Here is a 20,308-nt window from a genome sequence, read left to right on the forward strand (position 1 = left end):
AATTGTCAGATTGGAGACATCTGAATATTCCCAGAGTAGGACTTAGTTTCAAGAAATAATTTGTTCTGTTTTGTTTATGGTTAGGTGTTATATTACTCAACTGAAGTTATGGGGTTTTTCCAATTATGGCTGGCAGTTGCCTTTCAAATGCTATGATTGTGTAATTTAAATACTGTGTGGATCTTTTTCTTCTAAATCAGAAACAGACATCACATCTTTTTTCAAACATTTAGAAACAATCTTGTTTGAATATTCCCAGCTATCAGGAACAAGTATTTTGTTTATTAACCCAGTTTTCAGAAATGCTATTACTGTAGTAACGTTTCATTTAAAAGGATATACCTAAAATGCTAAGAATTGACTATACAGAATTTATTTCTTCAGTTGCATTTTGTGCCTACTCTTGCTTTCTGTGCAGTCACCTTTCCCCATCTGTGAACATCTTTTCGCATCAACAGCAAAAGACACAAAAACAAAATAAGACAAAAAACACTAAAGTGAAGTAAAAATAGCAACAAATATCCATTTGGATAATTGGATAAATAACCATTTGAAACTGGCTGAGTTTGTTTCAAAATTGGGAAGTTATTTTGGAAAAAACACCTGTACCTTGACCAGGCAGTGAAATGCAAATTACCTTGAGTAGGTATTTTGAACTGATACTGTGCTCATGAAAAGCCATTACGATTTCTAGCCTGGCTGGAACATGTTAGCTTTTTCTAAAATGGCAGGTTAAATTACAAAAGAATTTATGAGTTGTTTAGATATTGGCTTCTGAGCTTAAAGAACCCAAATACTGCCATCATTTTGTGGTAAGAAGTTTGATCTTTACCTTTAGCTGTGGAATACTTCAGCTGCTACGCAGTCCAAGCTGTTGCTCTGTAGCATGTTTCATTCAGTAGCATTCCTTAACATAAGTAGTCTTTTACACTTTATAGGAGAAACATCTTTCCAATAAATTGTAGAGAACTTACATGCTTCAGAATGTTGAATTTTTTGAAGAATATTTTATTTTGTATCAGATATAGATGATATTTTCTTCTTGAAAACTATTTGTCAAGTGGAAGCTAAGATTTAAGTGTTTTATTTGATTTACCAAGAAACTGCATGAGAATCCCATTAAATCTTGAAGCTATGATTTTCAAACTCTGAGGAAAATGTGAACCCTAAATACTAATTAAATATTTCAGAAAATGTAACCCATTTCCAAAATATAAGGTCAGCAAAACCTTGAGTGAAAAAAAATTTTAGCATGGTGCTAACCACTGCAGTAATTTTTAACTTGAGTGTAAGTCAGCAAAAGAATACAAAACAGAAACCTGAACTTACACAGTAGCGCAAGGTTACTACCAGCAGTACTGTAGCATTAGTTGTACAGTTATGACTAATCTCATGCCATCTCCATTCTGCTTTTTTTTTTCTTCCAGTGTAATTGGTTTGTAAGGCTTACTTTATACCACAACATAGGATGAAAACATTTGATTCAGTACAGTTTAAGTTCATTAGTATTCTTGTAGATCTGTAAGAAAAAAACCCAGGAAGATGTATCTGTGAGAATGAAACTGCAGCATTAAATTCTCTCTAAACTGCTGGGAAGTTCACTTTGTCAAGCAGCAAAATTAACTGAGTCTTCTGAGTTATAACACAATGACTTTCTCTTGTCAGATATTCGTGGCCTGGCTTGTTAATAAATTTCAAGTGTGCAACAGGGAAAACCAGCAACTGCTGCTGGATGTTTTGTCTAAACAGAGTCTTAGTTATAGTGGATACTTACATGTGGGATGTGTTTGGAGCAAAACATTTCAAATATTTGCATTTTGAGCGGCCTGGTGTTGAGAAGAGTGAGGATGTGACTAATCGATTTGGATAAGAGTTGATCTGTGTCTTCAGTTCTTGATGTAGTTGTGGAAGGTAACTTTATTTCAACCCTCTTGCTAGAATGGCCTAAAAAACAAGAAAGACCTTTCTTGTAAAAAAATTATGTAGCATTTAAGAGAGTTAAAACTGTGTAATCTCAACAGCTGTTGCCTCTTCAGTAGCATTTTATGTGGCATTTCTATAAGGAAACATTTACCTTCATCAGGCAGCCATCATTATACAGGACCCAGTGATGGCTTATAGTAACCTGGAGCCAAGAGAGATGCTTATTCAAGAAGACTATTGGTATAGTACTAGAAATTGATTTGGAGAGAGGTATATAGGTGGGAATTAAATAGTGGTTTTTGTGTGCTGTAGCAGGGTGCTGGGAAGTGTAATTTGTACAGGAGAGAACTGAGCATTTTTACAGATGAGCTGTATTAAAAACAAACTTGCTATAGCTGGAGCAAAACGTTTGAAGAGAAGGAGCTTTATTTCAGTCCTGTACTGATTCCTACACTGAGTCCAGGGGTGTAACACTTTCTGATGGAAAAGATGTCACGGAAAGCTACCGTAAACATCTTTTACAACTAAAATATTAGAATATGTTCAGTTAGGGATGTAAGGAAATACTTCTATTTTTCCACAAGATTTTGGCACGTAGTGAAATATCTCTGGGAGTATCATGATCTCTTCCAAGAGTTTATCTGACCAGAACAGTGAACCCTCCAGAATCAGATTGCAGCTTAAAGACAAGAAAACATATTTGCCAGATTTTCCTGGGAGAGTTTTTTCTTGATGCATTCCTTCTTCACATTTATGAAAGCACACATTCTTGCTTTTAGACAGCTCATGGAACAGAAGTAGAACTCTTGATTTTTGTAAAAGCACCTCAGAATTCTTACTACAATGGAAATTTCAGATTTTGAAAAGGTGATGGTCTCAACAGTCTGATCTCTTTTAGAATATAAATGTAAGAGGTGTACTCCATGTGTCTTCAGTTTTTCTTAGACACTATTTTGAATACACTGTTGAAGTGTATTTTGCACTTCATTGCCACTTAATGCTTTTTAATTCAGAAATTTTTTTGTTTATTTAGGAAAATAATTAGTGATTTTTTTAGTTAGAAAAAGTAGAGAAAATAAAATGTTTTTGATAAGTTAATATGTATTTGTAATGAAAAATAAAAAATAGTATTAAAAATGTGTGTCTTGCTACTGCTTATGTCTGGGCAAACTTGCTAGTACTGTTTTATTCTTATAGTGTATTTAAGAGAAGGGAGTAAATCGATTACAATGTTTACATAATATTATTAGTCATAGTTGTGATTTCCTTTCATTACAGATTAGTGAGTAAAATTAATTGTATTGTTATTTGGAAAATCGTCCCTTTAGAAGAAAAATGAGGCAAGACAAAAAAATGGTTAGCTACTGTGTCAGTTCATGCTTTATAAAGATTTCTAAATACTGCTTGTTAGACTTCCATATTACATACTAAAAGCAGGGAAAAAAAATAGTTAAGCACGATCCAAGGTTGGAACAGTTTGCATGGAAGAAGTTGTTAAATATTCAAGATACTAGAGGCAGGGAAGTAAGAAGTGTATTGAAAAAGTGTTAAAGGGTCCGAAGAAAATAACAACTCTTGTTTCTCAGGAATAGAGAGCAGCAGGATATTAGATGACATTTCAGGAAGTACATTTGAAATAAATAAAATGCGTTTTTCGTGATTGATAATTAAATTACAGAATGTCCAATTTTATCATAGATACCAAGAATATTATAAATAGGTTAAAAAGTAATAAGATGTGTTAACCAAAGGAAAATCTGGCAGGGGTTATAAAATACAATAATATAGCAAGAGACAGCAAATAAACTGTGTTTCAGGAGTCCTTAAAATGGGGATATTTGGAAACAGACAGTTTATGTCAGGATAGATCATACTCTAAAGATTTCTTGCATAATTTTTTTGAGTGTCAACTGGTGAATTTTTGAAACCAGATAATGAACTAGGTGGATTTTGCTTTCTGATTTAATAAAGCCTTTTAAGCATGCGTGAGTGTAACTATGCTACACTTGAGAAGTAGTAAGTGTTAGTATGCTCCTGAGCAGTTTTATAATCTCATAATCTGTTTTTTTATGAGGTTGGCTGATGCAAGACCATTGTATCTAGAAATGCAATGAATTGGTCTTTCCTAATTTCAAATATATATACACACACGTGTTTTTTTTTTTAATTTCCTATTCATATATATATACACAGACATTTTTAGTACAATTAATATTGCTGACATATGCATTACACTTACATAGTCTCTAATTCTTTCTGTATAGCTTTTCCTGAAAATTTGGATTTCCTGCCTATAATGGATAGAGCAAGGTTCTGCTCTGAAGCATTTGTTTTTACCAGTGAAACTTTCTCCACATCATGAAGTACCACATTTTTACCATAAAATTCTAAGAGAATTCTATTATAGACCTAGGGAGGTGCCTGGTACAAGGCGTTGCTCCCAGCAGGGTCAGCCATGGGGGTCAGACCGGGCTGCTCAGGGAGGGAGGGAGCCTGCACAGCCCCTGGGCAGCCTGTGCTACCGCCTTGCCTGCCTGTCCTCCTGGAGAAGTGAGTCTTAGTCTCTCCTGTCCCTTGCCTTTCTGCCATGCCCTGCTGAGAAGGTCCCACTCACTGACAGTCCCTTGTAGGCACTGGTGGCTGCTGTTAGGTACCCCAGGCGCCACCTTGTCCAAGCTGATCCAACCCTGCTGCTCCAACCTCTCTGCGCAGGACAAACGCACTAGTCCCAACAATTTTAGTGGCTCTCTGCTGGACTCACTCCATTTATTGATGTCTTCCGTCCACTTGTAGGCCCTAGACTGGACACAGTGTTGTTCTAGATGTAGTCTAATAATACATTATATATTTACCATGTCAGTAGCCCTCTAGAGGAAAAAATTACATCTGTTATGAGTAGTGTTGACAGGACTGTAAATGCTTACCTTTACCTATTGTGGAGGGAAATAGTCACTAAAACTGGCATAATTTCATTACATTTCTTTTTAAGGGCACCTTGCAATCTATTTCAGAGAAGCCAGAGCACTTGTGAAAACTTAATCAAATGCTCAATCTCTTATTTTGTTATAGGTTTCGTATAGAGTTCAGCCTGTTATTTTAGAGCTTCAGCTCTCAGTGTTTCAGAGTATCATGTGTATCATCACATCATGAGTGATGCCTCAGTTTATCAGTAAGCTGTTTTAGAAAGAGATTACCTGAGAAAAGCGGTGTCTTGGTTTAACCCTGGCCGGTAATTAAGTACCACGCAGCTGCTTGCTCACTCTTTCACCCTGAGGGATGGGGAGGAGAGTTGAAAGGAATGTAAAACTTAAGGGTTGAGATAAGAACAATTTAATAATTGGAATAGAATAAAAATGAAAGAACAATAATAACGATGATAACAGTTACAATGAAAAGTGGAAGGGAGAGAATAAAAAACAGAGGGAAAAGAGGAAAGGAACATGCGGTGCTCAATGCACCTGCTCACAACTGGCCAACCAGTCCCTGAGCAGCGACCTGCCCGTCCCATCCCAGCCAACCCACCAGGTATGGTATCCATACCAGGCATGCCGTCCCATGATATGGAATACCTCTTTGGCTAGTTCGGGTTGGCTGACCTGACGGTGTCCCCTCCCAGTTCCTTGTGCTCCTCCAGCCTTTTTGTTGGCAAGGCCCAACGAGCTGAAAAGTCTCACATCAAAGCCAAAACACAGCACTGCACTAGCTCCTGAGAAGATAATTAAGTCCATCCCAGCTGAAACCAGGACAAGAAGTCTCTTTTTTTTTGTTGTTCGTAAAAACATAACTCATTATTTTTTGTTTTATTTTAAAACAAATTAATAACCTGTAAAGATCAAGATTGCTCTTCTTCATTCTTTTGTTCTGTCCTACTAGACTTCCACAGCCTGTTCCATGAAGTTCTCTGCTCAGCAAGTCGGACTAATCAGGAACGTATGGAGGTGTCACTTCTTGCCACTTCAGTCAGAAATACATGTGAATTATTCCTGTGCTTTAAATGAAAGGGCCAAGTTCTATACTAAAGTTTTCAAGAATGTTAAGTGGAAATTGAATTAAATTCCTTTGCTTCTCCAGGATGTAGGCTGGAATTTAGACTCTTATGACTTCTCAGTGCAGTTTCAGGTATCCTCCACAAATTAAAACATATTCTTCAACAATGGAAATATTTTTTTGACTTTGAAGTGAATAGTTCCTGAATTTTGGGGCTACCAGTTCAGGCTAAAGTTAAGCTGGAATTTCTTCCTTGACATCACCAGCTCTGCCAAAAAGAGCAAAATGAGAAATACTCCTCTAAAATCTGGACATGATGACTGTGGTTGCTGTTTTGGAGCCAGGTGCATTTATGCATTGCATAAAATTCAAATCTATTAATCTGCAGCAGCAAGTGATGGTGTTTGCATTGTTACACTGCATTTTTATTGAAAGATGGAAAAGAACCATGTCATAGTAAATTCTCAGATTAGATAAGACTAGCCAGAAAATTTTCCACTTCTGTAGGGAGAAATGAACTGTTTGTTAGTCCTGTAAGTCTGTATAATGCCCATTCAGAAACCAGAAAAATCCCAAAATTTCATAGCATGTGAAAAATACTTCTTTAGTAAATTATTGATAAAATATAACCAAAATCATCAGATAAATTTATGTATTGTTATAAATAAATGTATTATGAAGATCTTTGTAGGTTTTATGTTTTGTTTTTGGTGGCCATGCATATTGTATTAGCTAGTCTTCCTATATTCTGAGGAGAATGCCACATGGCTTACAAGTTGTGGAGTAGTCAAGAAAGCTTGTTAAACGTGTGCGGAAGCTTAAAAACATCACTGATCTTGGAATGGCGTGTGATTGTGACTGAAGCTGCAAATCTGTCTACTTCTGCTCCCTAAGGAATTATCAAATCTAATACTGTGTTGATTAATAAACTGTGATTCTATAACATCTTTAGACAGGCCTCTTTAAAGTTGCATACTTTATAACCATTGCCAGTGGCAGAGATTTGTTGTCCTCTAAGTGCTGTTAGTGGTTGTTGTTAACCTTCTAGTTAAGGAAAAATAAAAAACCATTTTTGTGTCTCTTAATTTTTTTTGTAGTAGCTTCCATATTAAAATATTTGATATTTTCTTTTTGATACTAACAACACTTTAAGTTAACTTCTTACATCATCAGCTTATATTATCAAGTCTTCTGTATGAGTAAAATTGAGAACTGCCTGGAAAATCAATATTTTTCATGTGATTCTTCACCAATTTGTGACCAAATGCAAATGTAAATTTTTATTTTATTTTATTTTAGTATTTCGGGTAGCCTATACAATGTATTTGCTAACTCCTATTTGTGTACAGCTATAAGCTGTTTCCTTATGCTATGAACAAGTAGCAGTAAATAGTGGTGATGTCTTTCAGTGTATTTGGATTGTCAGTGTGGAGTAAATTAATGTTAGATTACCATGTCTTTAGCTTTTAGCTGATTGTGATGTTAAAAGCTTTTAAATCCACTTAGTAACAAATCAGGAGAATTATTGGCACCACTTTGAAATTACGCTTTTTACCTTGGTATGTTATGAGGGACATATATATGCCAGGAATAAGAATGGCTCACTAAGGATTGTTGGTCTTTCTCATAAGTATTTGATTCTTAAAGCTATATTGAGCAGCAGTAGGCAGAGAGGAAGAGCTATTTTCAGCCTCTAAACACATTCATTGTAAGTTTCTACAGAAATATACTAATGATTTCTCAGGGGAACAAGTCTTCAATCTCATTTTTGAGATGGCACAGAATTGAGAAGTGTAGTGGGTTTTGATATATTACCTGCAACTTGCCTTTGGCATTGTTTGATTCAGGCATTTATTTCTATCCTTGATCGACAGAGAAATTGTAGTAATATCCAAAATAGTAGCACAATTTTGCTTTGAAGTCTCAGATTGTGCAATGTGTTTATATCAGAAAAGTAATAAAATCTTCTTTCAGAATTATAATGGGATTAAAATATTATACATTACATATAAACTCTGGATTTTTCCTAGAAAGTATGTGGAAGCATGCTTTTTTTAAAAAGTCTTTAGTGCAAATACAGACTCCGAAGCAGAGATCCATGAATGTGAGCTTGCATCCCCAGATCAAGGTGGCAGGGAAGAGGGATATTTAGACACACCCATTTCATTAATGTCTGCAGCTGGCTTATGTAGTCTTTCAGTTAGTCCTAGCTGTCAGTCTAGTCTCGGATGCTGAAGACTCCCTGTTTATCGTAAAAAGTACATACTCAAGTATGGGTCAGCTCAGGCATGTTAATTCTACTTCTGAGCCTAGTCTTTGTACCCATGGCGGGTGAGCATCACTGCTTCTCTCTTCCTTCATAGGTGTAGCCCAAAGTAGTTTTTACACATATATTTGTGAGCAGTTTGTTTTATCTTGTAGAACCTGCTCCTGAGAGGTATTACCGCTATTGATACTAACTAGAATTCTTGTTCCAGTCCTTGGATAGAAAGCAGGTACTTAAATAAAGATGAATGTGAAAGTTTCTTCTAGCATTGATAAGTGAAGAAGATACTGGAGAAATGAACGTCAAGTTACAAGCTTTGTTCCCAAATGGGTTTAAATAAATTGCTGACATTAATTAAGTCACTTACAGAAAGCAGGCGTTCCTGTATGGAGGAATCTATATATCATCTGTCAAGGTGCATGTAGGACACTTTACATTTAAAAAATTTCTTTTGGTCTCTTTTAGGTCCATAATATATTGGCTGAAATGGTCATGGGTGGAATGGTTTTGGAGACCAACATGAATGAAATTGTCACTCAGATAGATGCTCAAAATAAACTGGAGAAATCTGAGGTAAGAGTGACATGCTGTGTAGTTTCTAAACTAAAACATAGTTGTAGTACATGCATGCTACATGATATTGTTTGTCCTTCAGTAGCATACTATATACAACTGCTTGTTTATAATGCGAAAAATTGACAATTATTGTCAGCTTAGGATGTCGTACCTTTCATCATAAGTAATAATCGCTTAGAGTTGCTGCTGATTAGTTTTTGCAATTTGTATCTAATAGCACTGTGCACTGTTGCTATTGAGATACTTCCGCAGTTTAAGCTTCTCTTGCAGAAGGCATGTTATTTGTAGTGTATTTATTATGCTGGACTACTGACTATAACACTTAAATGAAATCAGATCTAAACCAAAGGGTGTATACAAAGACGACATATATCTGTCTGCAAGCATGTTTCTGGCAGCTAAAATAAAACAGCAGCATATTTAGTGTCTAATACTGCAACACAAAGTAATAAACTGATCTGGAATGGACTAGCTAAAATTTAAAGCCTAGTTTTAGTAATTTCAAGTAAAAAAGAATTCTGCCATTTTGATAATCTGAACATTTGGTCTTCAGTTGAGTAGATTCAAGTGAGAAAGTGGTATTCTGTATATGCCCGTAACAATCTGGGTGAGGGATACTCACCTAAGTTGTGGGAGTCCTTTTTGAATTCAACAATCGTTGAATCTGTGTTTAGGAAAGAAACTTAGACTAAAAAGGATTTTAGAACTGCTTTAGCTATCACACAGAATATTACGGTTCCTTTAACATAACCACATGTCTTGTAAGCCAGAATACTACTAGCACATCTTAGCTAAGTCTGTGATTGATTCTTACTGATGAGAGTATTTCCATAGAAGAATGCATCATCTGATTTTTGAAGCATAATACTCAAATTTCGAAACAAACCTTTGCTTGAATTGGAGACTTTCTCTAAAGTTGAAGTTGGCTGAGTGGATTGAAATATTGCAGGTGGCATAAAGATGAAGTAAATTGACATTTTTAGGAGAAGACCAAGAGAACTTCCTAGTCTTCACTTAAGTGCAACAGAGAGAAATGAATGCTTCAGGTTTTTTGTGGTACAATGTATACTGTTCTCCTAATTCTGCACCACCTCAAGTCTTTTAATGCATTTAATTGTCTGTTTTGCACAACTTCCAAACTGTATCCAAGAACAGGACAACACTGTATGAAAAACAGGAAGAAGCTAGATATGATAAGATACAGTGCCTAGCAATGTACATCCAGAAGGACAGTATTGTAGATAATGTAGGTGTCCAAAATGTTAATTTTAACATTTTTCTCAAACCCAGAATGAGCCATTGATCACAAAGATTAATATTTGGAATTATTCTCATAATTTTTTACTATATTTGAACAACTTCTGTATATATATGTTCTTCTTTATTTGATGGAAAATAACGTAGTCTCCCAAAAGCTGAACCTACTGAACAACTATTTTCTACCCTGTATTATGTGCATATCAGTTTTACCTGAAAGCTTTTACTTAAGGTATTTATTCTTAGTTGTGTGAATTCTGTTACCAAATCAACTGTAGACCAGTCTCTGACTAGTCAACTGAAACTCATCGATTCAGTGCAGCCTGTTGCAATACTTGCTGTGTTCCATTATTCATCAGTAAGTCATTCTTTTAACATGCTCTTGGTATAAAAATAGGTGGTAGAAGATATAAAAAAACAAGTAGAGCGCAGACCATATGCAAGGCAAATAGGAACCTGTTCCTTTACGTTCAGCAATGAATTATAGAAGGTAAAGAAGTAGCAGTGGTAAAACACTTGGTGACTGGGATGGAGTAGAACATTTCAGTCTGCTCACCACAAATGAATTTTTTTTGTTTTTGTTAGCTCAGTGACTGTTTCTTTTCAAATTTAACAGTTACTGTAATGCTGAGATACTTCAGAATACCTGGTAACTACCTCCTCAGTTCATTAATCATTTGTTTCATTTATAGTCACAGAAATTTCCTGATTGCTATTTCTTTTATCCTTTTGTCTTTTTGATCAAGTTCGTAAATTTTTCAACATGTCTTTCCTAAACATGTATTTTCAAGATACAAGCAAATCCAGTACATGTAAATCAAATCAGTAACAACTTGATATTTTTGAATGCTGGTCAGTAAGAAATCAAAACTAGTGGATCTTATTAGTTTTCTTTAATTTAAAAGAAAATTATATTTAAAATTTAGAAATTACTATTGATATAGTCTGTAGTTCATAGGACTGCCGCCTATGCCACAGCAATCTAGCTTTAGTCTGTTTGGCTTGTTAGACCTCTCACAATTCTTGCGTTCATAAAGTAGCTGCTTTAAGTTTAAATTGCCTTTTTTATAGTTGAAATGATGAAGCTAATAAAGTTGTAACTGAGCTACGTTTTCAGAAGTGTTTTAAATTTTGTATTGTGTCCACCTGGCTTCCCTTAATATAAAAATTTAGCCTTTTGACATCAGGTATTTGTTTAGTGATGTGTTAGGTTTCTAAACAGGCTTTCAGTTAGAGTCTAGTGAAGAACATTGAATGCATTTATTAAATACACAAATATTTGAGCAAACTTAACAACTCAAAGAATCTGTTAATCTCTGTTTAAAGCATTAATTATTTAAACCACTATGAGGGAGTCCCTAGCTTTGATTTCTGATTCAGCTTTTACATTGCTTGGATGGGCTACACAGGAAATTCTATTTCTACCCTGAGAAATGTTGTCATAAATGCATTTCCCTACCTTTTAGTTTAGTGTTTATCTGCAAATGGATTTCTGGTCAATCCTTCTAAAGAAAAAGATCATTGTGATTAAGGGAGGGAATTTTTGGGAGAGGGGTCATTGGGATTTTATCTGAAGCCTGTGGAAGTATTGTAGGTAAACCTGGGCTACCTCTGCTCTATTTGGAGTGTTCAACTGCGTGTGATTTAGACTTTTAAGTTGGACCTCATTTTTCCGAACCTCCTGATCTTTTCTAGCTCTTTCCATTCTTCTCTCTTACAGACCTTTATCTTTCAGTCTCCCAGACAGGACAGGTAGACAAAGGTATTGCTGACTTTTAGAAAAAATGTACTTTTAACAAAAAGGGAAAGCAAAATGATGTCAAAGGCAATAAATTATGTAGGCCAGACTCAAAAATTATGTGTAAAAATACCCATACTAGTCCTTGTAGCCTACTTTTTGTGCTAGTTTCTTCTTGTAGTTCCCTCATCTTTTTATTGGCTATAGTGTATTTTACTAGCTTTCCATTGACGTCATATTTTTTATTTTATTTCTCTTCCAGCATTTTATAACTTAACTTTTCTTTGTATCATTGTTTAAGAAACAAAGGAATATGAACTTCTATGAATATTACAAAAAACCCTGCAAAACTAATCTGAATAAAAACTGAACACACAGATAACAAAATACGATGTGATGACATAATAGAAATAGCTTCCTTATTGGGAAAATTTTGTACCTGGTAATCTAAAATAGGTAATATGAACTCCTTTGCTTCAGTATTTAGTATTTCCAAATGAAGACAAAAAACCTTTACTTGCTTGCAAAGAGAAGCTTCAGAGTAAGCGTCAGGTGAACAAAACATAGGGGAAAAAAAACACCCCAACATGCAAACCAACAAACTCAAATAGTTTTATACATACAGAATAAAATTACCAGTGCAATTTGTAAAGGTTATGTAGAAATACTAAAGTTGATCTTTCAACCATAAGTATATCAAGCATAAAATGAAATGAGAAGGGCTTTCAGTATGTACTTAACTTCAGATGTACATTTGCTGCCCTTGCAATCTGAATCCCTGGATTTTGCTTTAAGATATCTTGGTAACTGCAATCACTGAACATGAGTATTAACAAGGAACTGGAAAAGGATGAGGAAAATGTATATTTGAAGTTCAGTTTATGGTCATTGTCCCCTGTCATTTGCTGTTTGATACATTTAGTTCAGCTCAACAGTTTGAATGTCCATCAGTGTTAATTGCAGTACTCAAAATTCATTTCCACTCATTTTAAGTATCTGTGTATTCAAACCATAGGTATTTTAAGTAGCTGGAATCTTAAGCAGATGAAGTTTATTTAATTTATTAATAGCTTGCTCTTTTTGCATTATCTTTCTAGGATAATGTAATACCTGTAATATTTAACAAATATAATTCTGTAATTGGATTTAGTAGCACAAAGCTATAAAGTATTCGCTAAGAATATTTTTGGGTAGTATGAAACATTTTACCTAAATTTGAATTATGCTATAGCACATGAAGAAAATTAAGCAGATGACCTTCCTCTGCCTAATATCTCAACACTTGTAACATAATCTGTATTTCATTTGAACAGTAGGAAACTTAATTTCTGATTTGGTTTGGTTTTTTGGTTTGTTGGGTTTTTTTTATTTGTGCAAAGCTACTTTTCTTTTTCTCTGTTCTGCTTACACATACTCTGTTTTTATTTTTGGGTCTGGCAATGAAAAATAAAGAAACAAATAATGAATCATTCCCATCCATTACTCTCTTTGTGATTCAAGTGCTTAAAATCTCTAAGAGTATGTCTTAAGTCTTATCTGTTTGGCCTCATTTTGATATACTTGCAGACTTCATTTTGTTTTTTCTCTAATTATGTTCATTTCTTTAACTTCATAAGCAGGGGACATGATCATTCCTTTATATTATGTATTGCATCCTTTCATGATTTCATAACCCTGCTGCTTTGAAGTCATACTTGTTCTGGAAAGAAGCATTGGTATGAAACACCAGCAGCAGAGAGGTCCTAGTACCTCCAAAATATCTGCAAAAGGGTGGCTTATTTTGCAAAGTGTTAGCCTTCATTATTTTGTTTTCCAGTAGGCTGTATATTTTTATATGCTTATTTTAGTGATCGCTAGCTCGGTGTAAAGTTGTTTGGTGTGGTGGATTGAATCTTTTTTTTTTTTTTTCTTTCCTATTTGTATCTGCATATTAGATACGTGCACAATACTTCTCCAGATGATTTGGATTTCTTTCTAAAGAGTAAAACATTGCTGGGATCACTTTCATGTGAAGTTACCAGTGGGGCATTCTGAGAAAGGATGATGATAAGAAAATTGATTCCTATAGTGATAAATAATGACCTAAGTAAATGAACAATAGGTCATATTTCTCACTTGATAGATTAGGACCAGTAGAATAGAAGTTCTGTTATTAAATATGTCTATTTCAGTCTTTTAAATAGCATTATTGTTTTGCATATGTGGCATTGCTCTTTCACTCTAAAAGTATATGAACATGTTTACAAGCATTTTTTGTAGTAACTGCTACAGCATTTCAATATTAAAGCACAACTTTCAGTAATGAATGAAATTGAGAATACAAAGCAGCTGTGGCAAAAATGTGGTGTATTGGCTTGTTGTAATACCAGCTGTATGCAATTCATACTGTATTTCTGAAATTTCATTAGTATGTCTTCAGAAGTTTCATTTTCACTTGTTTAAGTCATTTGCTTGCTGTGACGAGACAGTTCCATCATTCACTGCATGTTTAAAGCTTGCTACGTGTTTTGGGTTTTTTTCCAAGTGAAACAGTTTTTTCTTTGCACCTCACCAACTTACCTGCTGAATTACTTGATAGAAAAGGCAGTTGAAACTTGTCCAGTTTAATGTTACAATGATGGCTCTTTTAATCAGGTACCTCTATAAAACTCCTTAAAAGCACAGTGGTCTGGAAGTACTTCTTGTAGTACCTTTATGTTTCTAAATACAGTTTTCACTTTCTGTAGAAGAAAAGATAAATAAATGGAAGGACTACATACTAGTTCACTGTTTCACCTGCTAAAAAGGAATGCTAAAGCATTCAGATAGAATAGCATTTGAAATAATGTATTAGTTACCCAGTTTGGGAGTTTAAATATTTTTTAGTCATTTTATCCATCAGACATCTTTTGTGAACTGTTTGCTCTCCCTTAGAAATACTGTATTGTCTGTATTGTGCTTGATAGGGTTGACATTAATTGTGATAAATGGCATTCTATTATGCATAATATGTATACATTGAATTATAAGCCCACTTAATATAGAGAATTACAGGAGAAGATAATGTAATAGTTTGAAAATCTCTACTCCAGCATATGATAGTGGAAGACAATCTTGCTGGCAAAAAAAAGAGGTAATCTGAAATTCGTAGTGCTTTTGTCAGGGATCTTTGCTGATCCTGATCCAGAATGGTCCTCGTGAAATGAGACTGTTGGAAGTCATGACTGTATAGGGGGGGTGGAAGGGCAATGGTCATGTCAATTGTGGTATTTGAAATAATTCTCAATTGTGTCTCCATTGAATCCTATGCCATTGGGGCGGGAGGCAGGGACTGTAAGTCTGTGTAAAGAGGATAGCTGCAGGTAGGTAAAAATAATGACCAGTTATACTAAAACTTTTATTTGTCCATTAAGAATAATTAACTTTCATTAATTTAGGGTAAGGAATCTCCATCCTAGTCACCTAGAAGGCATCTCTCTTTTGAATTACCAGCCATGCCTGTTTGTGTGGACCATGTCCGTCACTTCCAATATTTTTCTGGTTTCTCATTGTTTCAGTTACAAATTGTATAATTCATTGCTTTTGTTACTACTTTATTAGTATTTTCATCTTCTCTATGGAAAACAGTTTACATTGCCCCACTTTTGGTTTTGCGTAAAGAATTTTTCTCCAGTTACTGAATATAGAATTTAAAAGAACAAAATAAAAAGGAAATGCATTTTTTGTTTTATGTGATAAAACTTCACTGGTACTTACCTCTTGATTTCAAATTCTCAAATATAAAAAGGACAGTGTTGAGCACCTTCCTATTTTCTGTACCGTTTTTTTAATAAATAGCAAGAAGTGGCAGTGTCTAACGCTGCTCCTTTAAGATACTGCAGATCCAGGGATGCAGATTTTGGATACTTGCATTTCTGAATACTTTTAGTGTTAGGTCCAGGTTTTCCCCTTCATGAAGGTATTGCAATTGAAACAGCCTCTGAAGTGAATGACCTGATAGATTCGGTGATGTTAAGGGAAACCAAGGAAAAAGAGGCTTTGAAAATGCTTTTTTGTACCTTTTTAGTTTTACTTAATCTGTACTTCTGAGAACTGGTAATTTGGATTATGTCAGGCCAAAGTGAGAGCAAATTAATTGATTGCATTAGAGATTTGAGATTTTTCCAAGCTTTCTCCTCTACCCCCACATGCCTTTCCCAACTTTGGCATGTCTCATATATGAGTGTTTGGCAGGGGCGTTGTTACAACAAATGACTTCATGGCTTTCTGGTTCTAGTTCCTGGTACTGGGAATCCTCCTGTGGCTAACATCTTCATACATGATATAAAAAGCTTAGTTCAAAATCAGAAACTTTATTTAGTTTTATTTTTGACTAATGGTTATGGTTTTGAAGGGAGGAGAACAGTAGGTAGGATTTTAAGGGGAAATCCTACATTGACTTGACCTTACATTTATAAGAGAGTAGTAAAAGGGAGAAAGCATTTTTTGGACAGCCTTCAGAAAGTAAGAGTTGTTATTTGAGACGTATATGAGGTGTCTGGATCCTTTTCTGCGGTAGTGCAAGGTGGACACCATGGAAGTCAGGTGTACTACTCAGTGATTACACCTTGTAGTTGCAAAGAGTTTCAGTGGAGAGCAAGGATCTGAAAAGACTATAGTTTGGGCAGTAGTCACCTATCAGCATTGTTTAATAATCAAATATGACACAAACTTTTCCAGAAGTTCTTATTTTGTTTTGCTGTATTTCTTGCTCAGAATTCTTTTATCTGGAAATGCACTGGTTTCTTCAGTCTTTGACACTCATAATGTCCTTCCATTTCTACAGGTTTAGACTTTTGTTTAACCAGTTCTTAGCATGGTACTTTGTTTCTTGTGGATTCTTCCTTTTTACTGGGCCTGCAAGATGCCACACTCGAAAACCACAGTAGTTCTGAAAATCACTTCATGGTTTTTATTCTTTTTGAGTATTTTTAATCCTGCTTTTAAAACATCAAAATAAAAGTTGATTTTTGTACATATTCAATAGAATTTGGAATATTAATGTCTTTTTCTGCAAATAAGAGCTTTTTTAAAATCTTCCAAGCCTTTTATTTTTTTCCCCAGCAAGAACACAAATTATTTGTGCGGTTTTGTGGCAAGCCTGAAGTAAAACCACACAGCTAATTCTAAATACACATAGAGAATCTCAGCTTTTAGGAGAAACATCTCCATACTTAAAATGAATTGTACCTTTTCTATGCAGCATCAAATACAGTAACAACTTAATTATTAGTATTTTTTTGATAGTCCTTAAAATAACGTTTTGAAGAGGTGTTCTTCAGAAGCAATAGGGAAGGATGGTGTTCTGTATGTCTTCAGACCTCTGAGCTGGCTATCACCTTTATTAGCATTTCAGTAATACACCCTAGTGTGTAAACTTGGCAGTTGATTTACCTAAAAGGAAGAACTGAATGGAAGTCAGTAATGAACTTACCTCTGTATGGTAAAACTTAATGTATTCATACAGAAAGGCTCTGGCTTTAAATGAAGGGAAACTACACACGGTAGAGGACTTTAATACAGAATAAGTACGTCAATGTTTGATTTGGCATAACCACATTATTATGTAACGTTCCAGTGTGCCCTGGGGGATGCAGATATGCGGGACATCAGATTACTCCTCTTGGTCTATAGAAATGATCTCTCTGCGTGGTCTTTTATCACCAGCAAATGCAAGGTGTTTATCCTTTTATTTTAGGCTAAGCCACCTTGAAATGACTTATATATAAATAAAAATATATATGTATTCATTTAGATAAGCAATATAGTTCAACTGACATTTAGTAGCTTGTTACTTCGAGGTTACGTATTCTGAACCTGCAACCAGTGTTAGTCAACTGTGAACTGTATGTATTTTTAGAATAGGTAAGAGACAAACACAGCACATTGGACTTTAAATACCTCAAGATTGTCTGTTCTGTGATGTACACATTATGCACGCTTGGATAAGCCTGCTGTTCCTCCCTGCATACTTGTCCATCAAGTTGACATTGTTACCAACATCTCAGAATGAAGAACTTATCGAGACCAATGTGATGTAGATAAGCAGACACTTCTTTATTGATGGCCAGGTGCGTGAGTGAGTCCTCTCACGATCAACGCACACCAAGCTTCAAAATCAGACACCATATATAGAACTTATTCATACATATTCATTAAATATTCATGCATAATCATAATATTTCCCAAAAATCATTAACATACCCTTCTCCCAAATCTGATTCTGCACAGTAAAGGTTAGAAAAGTCTAGAGATGTGTCTGGGGTACAATTTGGGTAGGTGGTATATGAGCCGGTGGTCGCGATCTCCCCCTGCCGGAATTACCTTTTACTAAAGTTCACGATTTCTTGGCAGGTAACTCTTAAGTTGTTCCTGTCGACTCTCCCCAGTTCCCTTTAATTCTACATTCTGACATTTCAATGCATTCTCCCAGGCTACCTGTAAATACTGTATCCAGCTATCTTCGGTCATCTTGAGTCTTAAGTCTATTTTCTAAGTTCTCATCATTCCTACTAGGTGATTCTGACCTGTTCTTTTGGCCTTGGTACAGGGCTGTATAGAGGATTTCATAGCAGCTTTTGTTGTGCAGCTACTAGTTTCATTAAAATATATTTCTTATTCCTCTATATTTCTATTAAAATTATTTATTAAAATCAAATAAAGTTAATTCATTCCAACTTATTAGCAGATCTGTAACAACATTACATGTTTTACCATATAAAAAGGAATGTGTGAACTGTTTTCTCTATCTGGTTTATATTTCCAAATAACCCATTTCATTCCAAACACAATTACCATCTGGTCTTTCTAATTGTGTAACCATGGAAATACTTGAAAAGTTACTGTCTGTGAATATTCCTAGTGAGTCTTCTTGTGACCAGCTTTGTCTGACTTGAATTTTCCCTCACTTTATACACAGGCTGGTTTAGCAGGAGCTCCAGCCCGGGCTGTTTCAGCTGTAAAGAATATGAATCTGCCAGAGATCCCAAGAAATATTAATATTGGTGACATCAGTATAAAAGTGCCAAACCTGCCCTCTTTTAAATAACATGGCTACTCCAGGTAAAACAAAGGAAGAAATGTAATAACAGATTTACTGCATAATTGTTTACTGAATGAACAACATGTCTAACTTTTACTATTTGAATAAAACTCAAGGTACTGTATAGACATAATTTGAAACATCAGTGTGTGGAATTGAATGTTGCTTTTGTCTTATTTGTGAAATTAAAGGAAATGGATGGTCCCCACGTGATTTCTGAATTACATTCCTATGCCCTTGTAAGGCATATCACTGTGTCTGGGCTGCTGCAGTATTTTGGGAAAGTATTTAAGATGTCTTTGTATAACCTATAATGCTGAGGTTTTTTGTATATTCACTAAGGTCTATAATTAGTGCATTCCTTAACTACTACTGCTGCTTGTCATGGTTATCGAAGATATTGTTGCATGAAAACATTGAACTCTAGTTTTCTTTAAATAAAATCATAACCAACTGGACTTCTAAATACCTGTTTGTCTGAAACCTATTCTTCCAATAAATCATGTTATTTCCTATTCAAGGAACAAATTGACTATGTATATAAATACTCTTGTAGCAAGCATTAATGTTGTAGTTTAATCTCTGAAGGAATTACACAGAGGTATTGTGTTGAACATACGGGCTCTACATTTCTCACAAAAGCTGTTCATTATTATTCTGAAGGAGAAACTGCATTTACTGAAGATCTGATGACTTCTGTTTACATACAGCTATTGAGAAGATACTCGCACAATCTGATAGACTTTCCTTAATGGTCTGACTTTGTTTTGGGAAAACAGATTGCTGTGTGTTGTGAGAAGTACAGAATGGGTTGAGTAGATTGCGCAGCTCAGAATTGTAAATGTGAGTGTATCAAGTAATGTGATAAAGAAAGGCACTCTGGAAGAATAAATGAGGAGACTTTAGCAGGGCCTCTGTGCCTCATGACATTTGTGATCCTCTGCTTTGAGAATTACATTTATGAGATACTTAGTATTGTCAAGACCTCAGAAAATCCAAGTGCTATCACCTCTGTGTAAGATGTTCAGCTCTTAAACTCTTCTGTGATTTAAAAAAAAATAAAGGGGGTAGCGATTGATTTTTATAATTATATTCTTAAACTCTGTGTGATGTACAAGTCTATTTAAATGATTAATAAAAATATCATTGGGATATTTAAGAATTCCTGTAAAGTTTTCTTCTCCAAAAAAGTGTGCCATTAATATTGTGTATGAAAATACAATAACATTATGTCAAGGACAACACATTTCAGGACTAGTCTGAGAAGTCCTGTGTTACTTGAGAAATTTGGATTTGATAGAACATTCTTTTCCTTTTGAGTTGAATGTTGAGACATACCCCATAGGATAAACTTGGAATCACATCACATTCTCTGATCCACAATAACATCATTGATGCCTTTTGAGAGCATTTGAGATAGAAAAAGAGAAATTACTTTTGAAGTAGAAAATCTGATACAGTCCAAGAAATTTTAATATATTTCTTAAGGGGGCCGGGGGGA

At 35.0% G+C, this 20,308-nt stretch overlaps 1 protein-coding gene across 1 annotated transcript in view; it reads left to right on the forward strand.

Annotated features, from left to right (window-relative positions):
* Positions 1-19,961, forward strand: part of AP3S1 (adaptor related protein complex 3 subunit sigma 1) — a 35,250-nt gene extending 15,289 nt beyond the window's left edge. Inside the window, exons 5-6 of the mRNA XM_055791055.1 lie at positions 8,642-8,749; positions 18,685-19,961. Of these exons, the coding sequence (XP_055647030.1) occupies positions 8,642-8,749; positions 18,685-18,813 (237 nt within the window). The 3' untranslated portion in view covers positions 18,814-19,961. The remainder of the gene's footprint in view (positions 1-8,641; positions 8,750-18,684) is intronic.
* The last annotated feature ends 347 nt before the right edge of the window (positions 19,962-20,308 follow it).

Source organism: Falco peregrinus, chromosome Z (genome assembly GCF_023634155.1).
Source record: "Falco peregrinus isolate bFalPer1 chromosome Z, bFalPer1.pri, whole genome shotgun sequence".
NCBI lineage: Eukaryota > Metazoa > Chordata > Aves > Falconiformes > Falconidae > Falco > Falco peregrinus.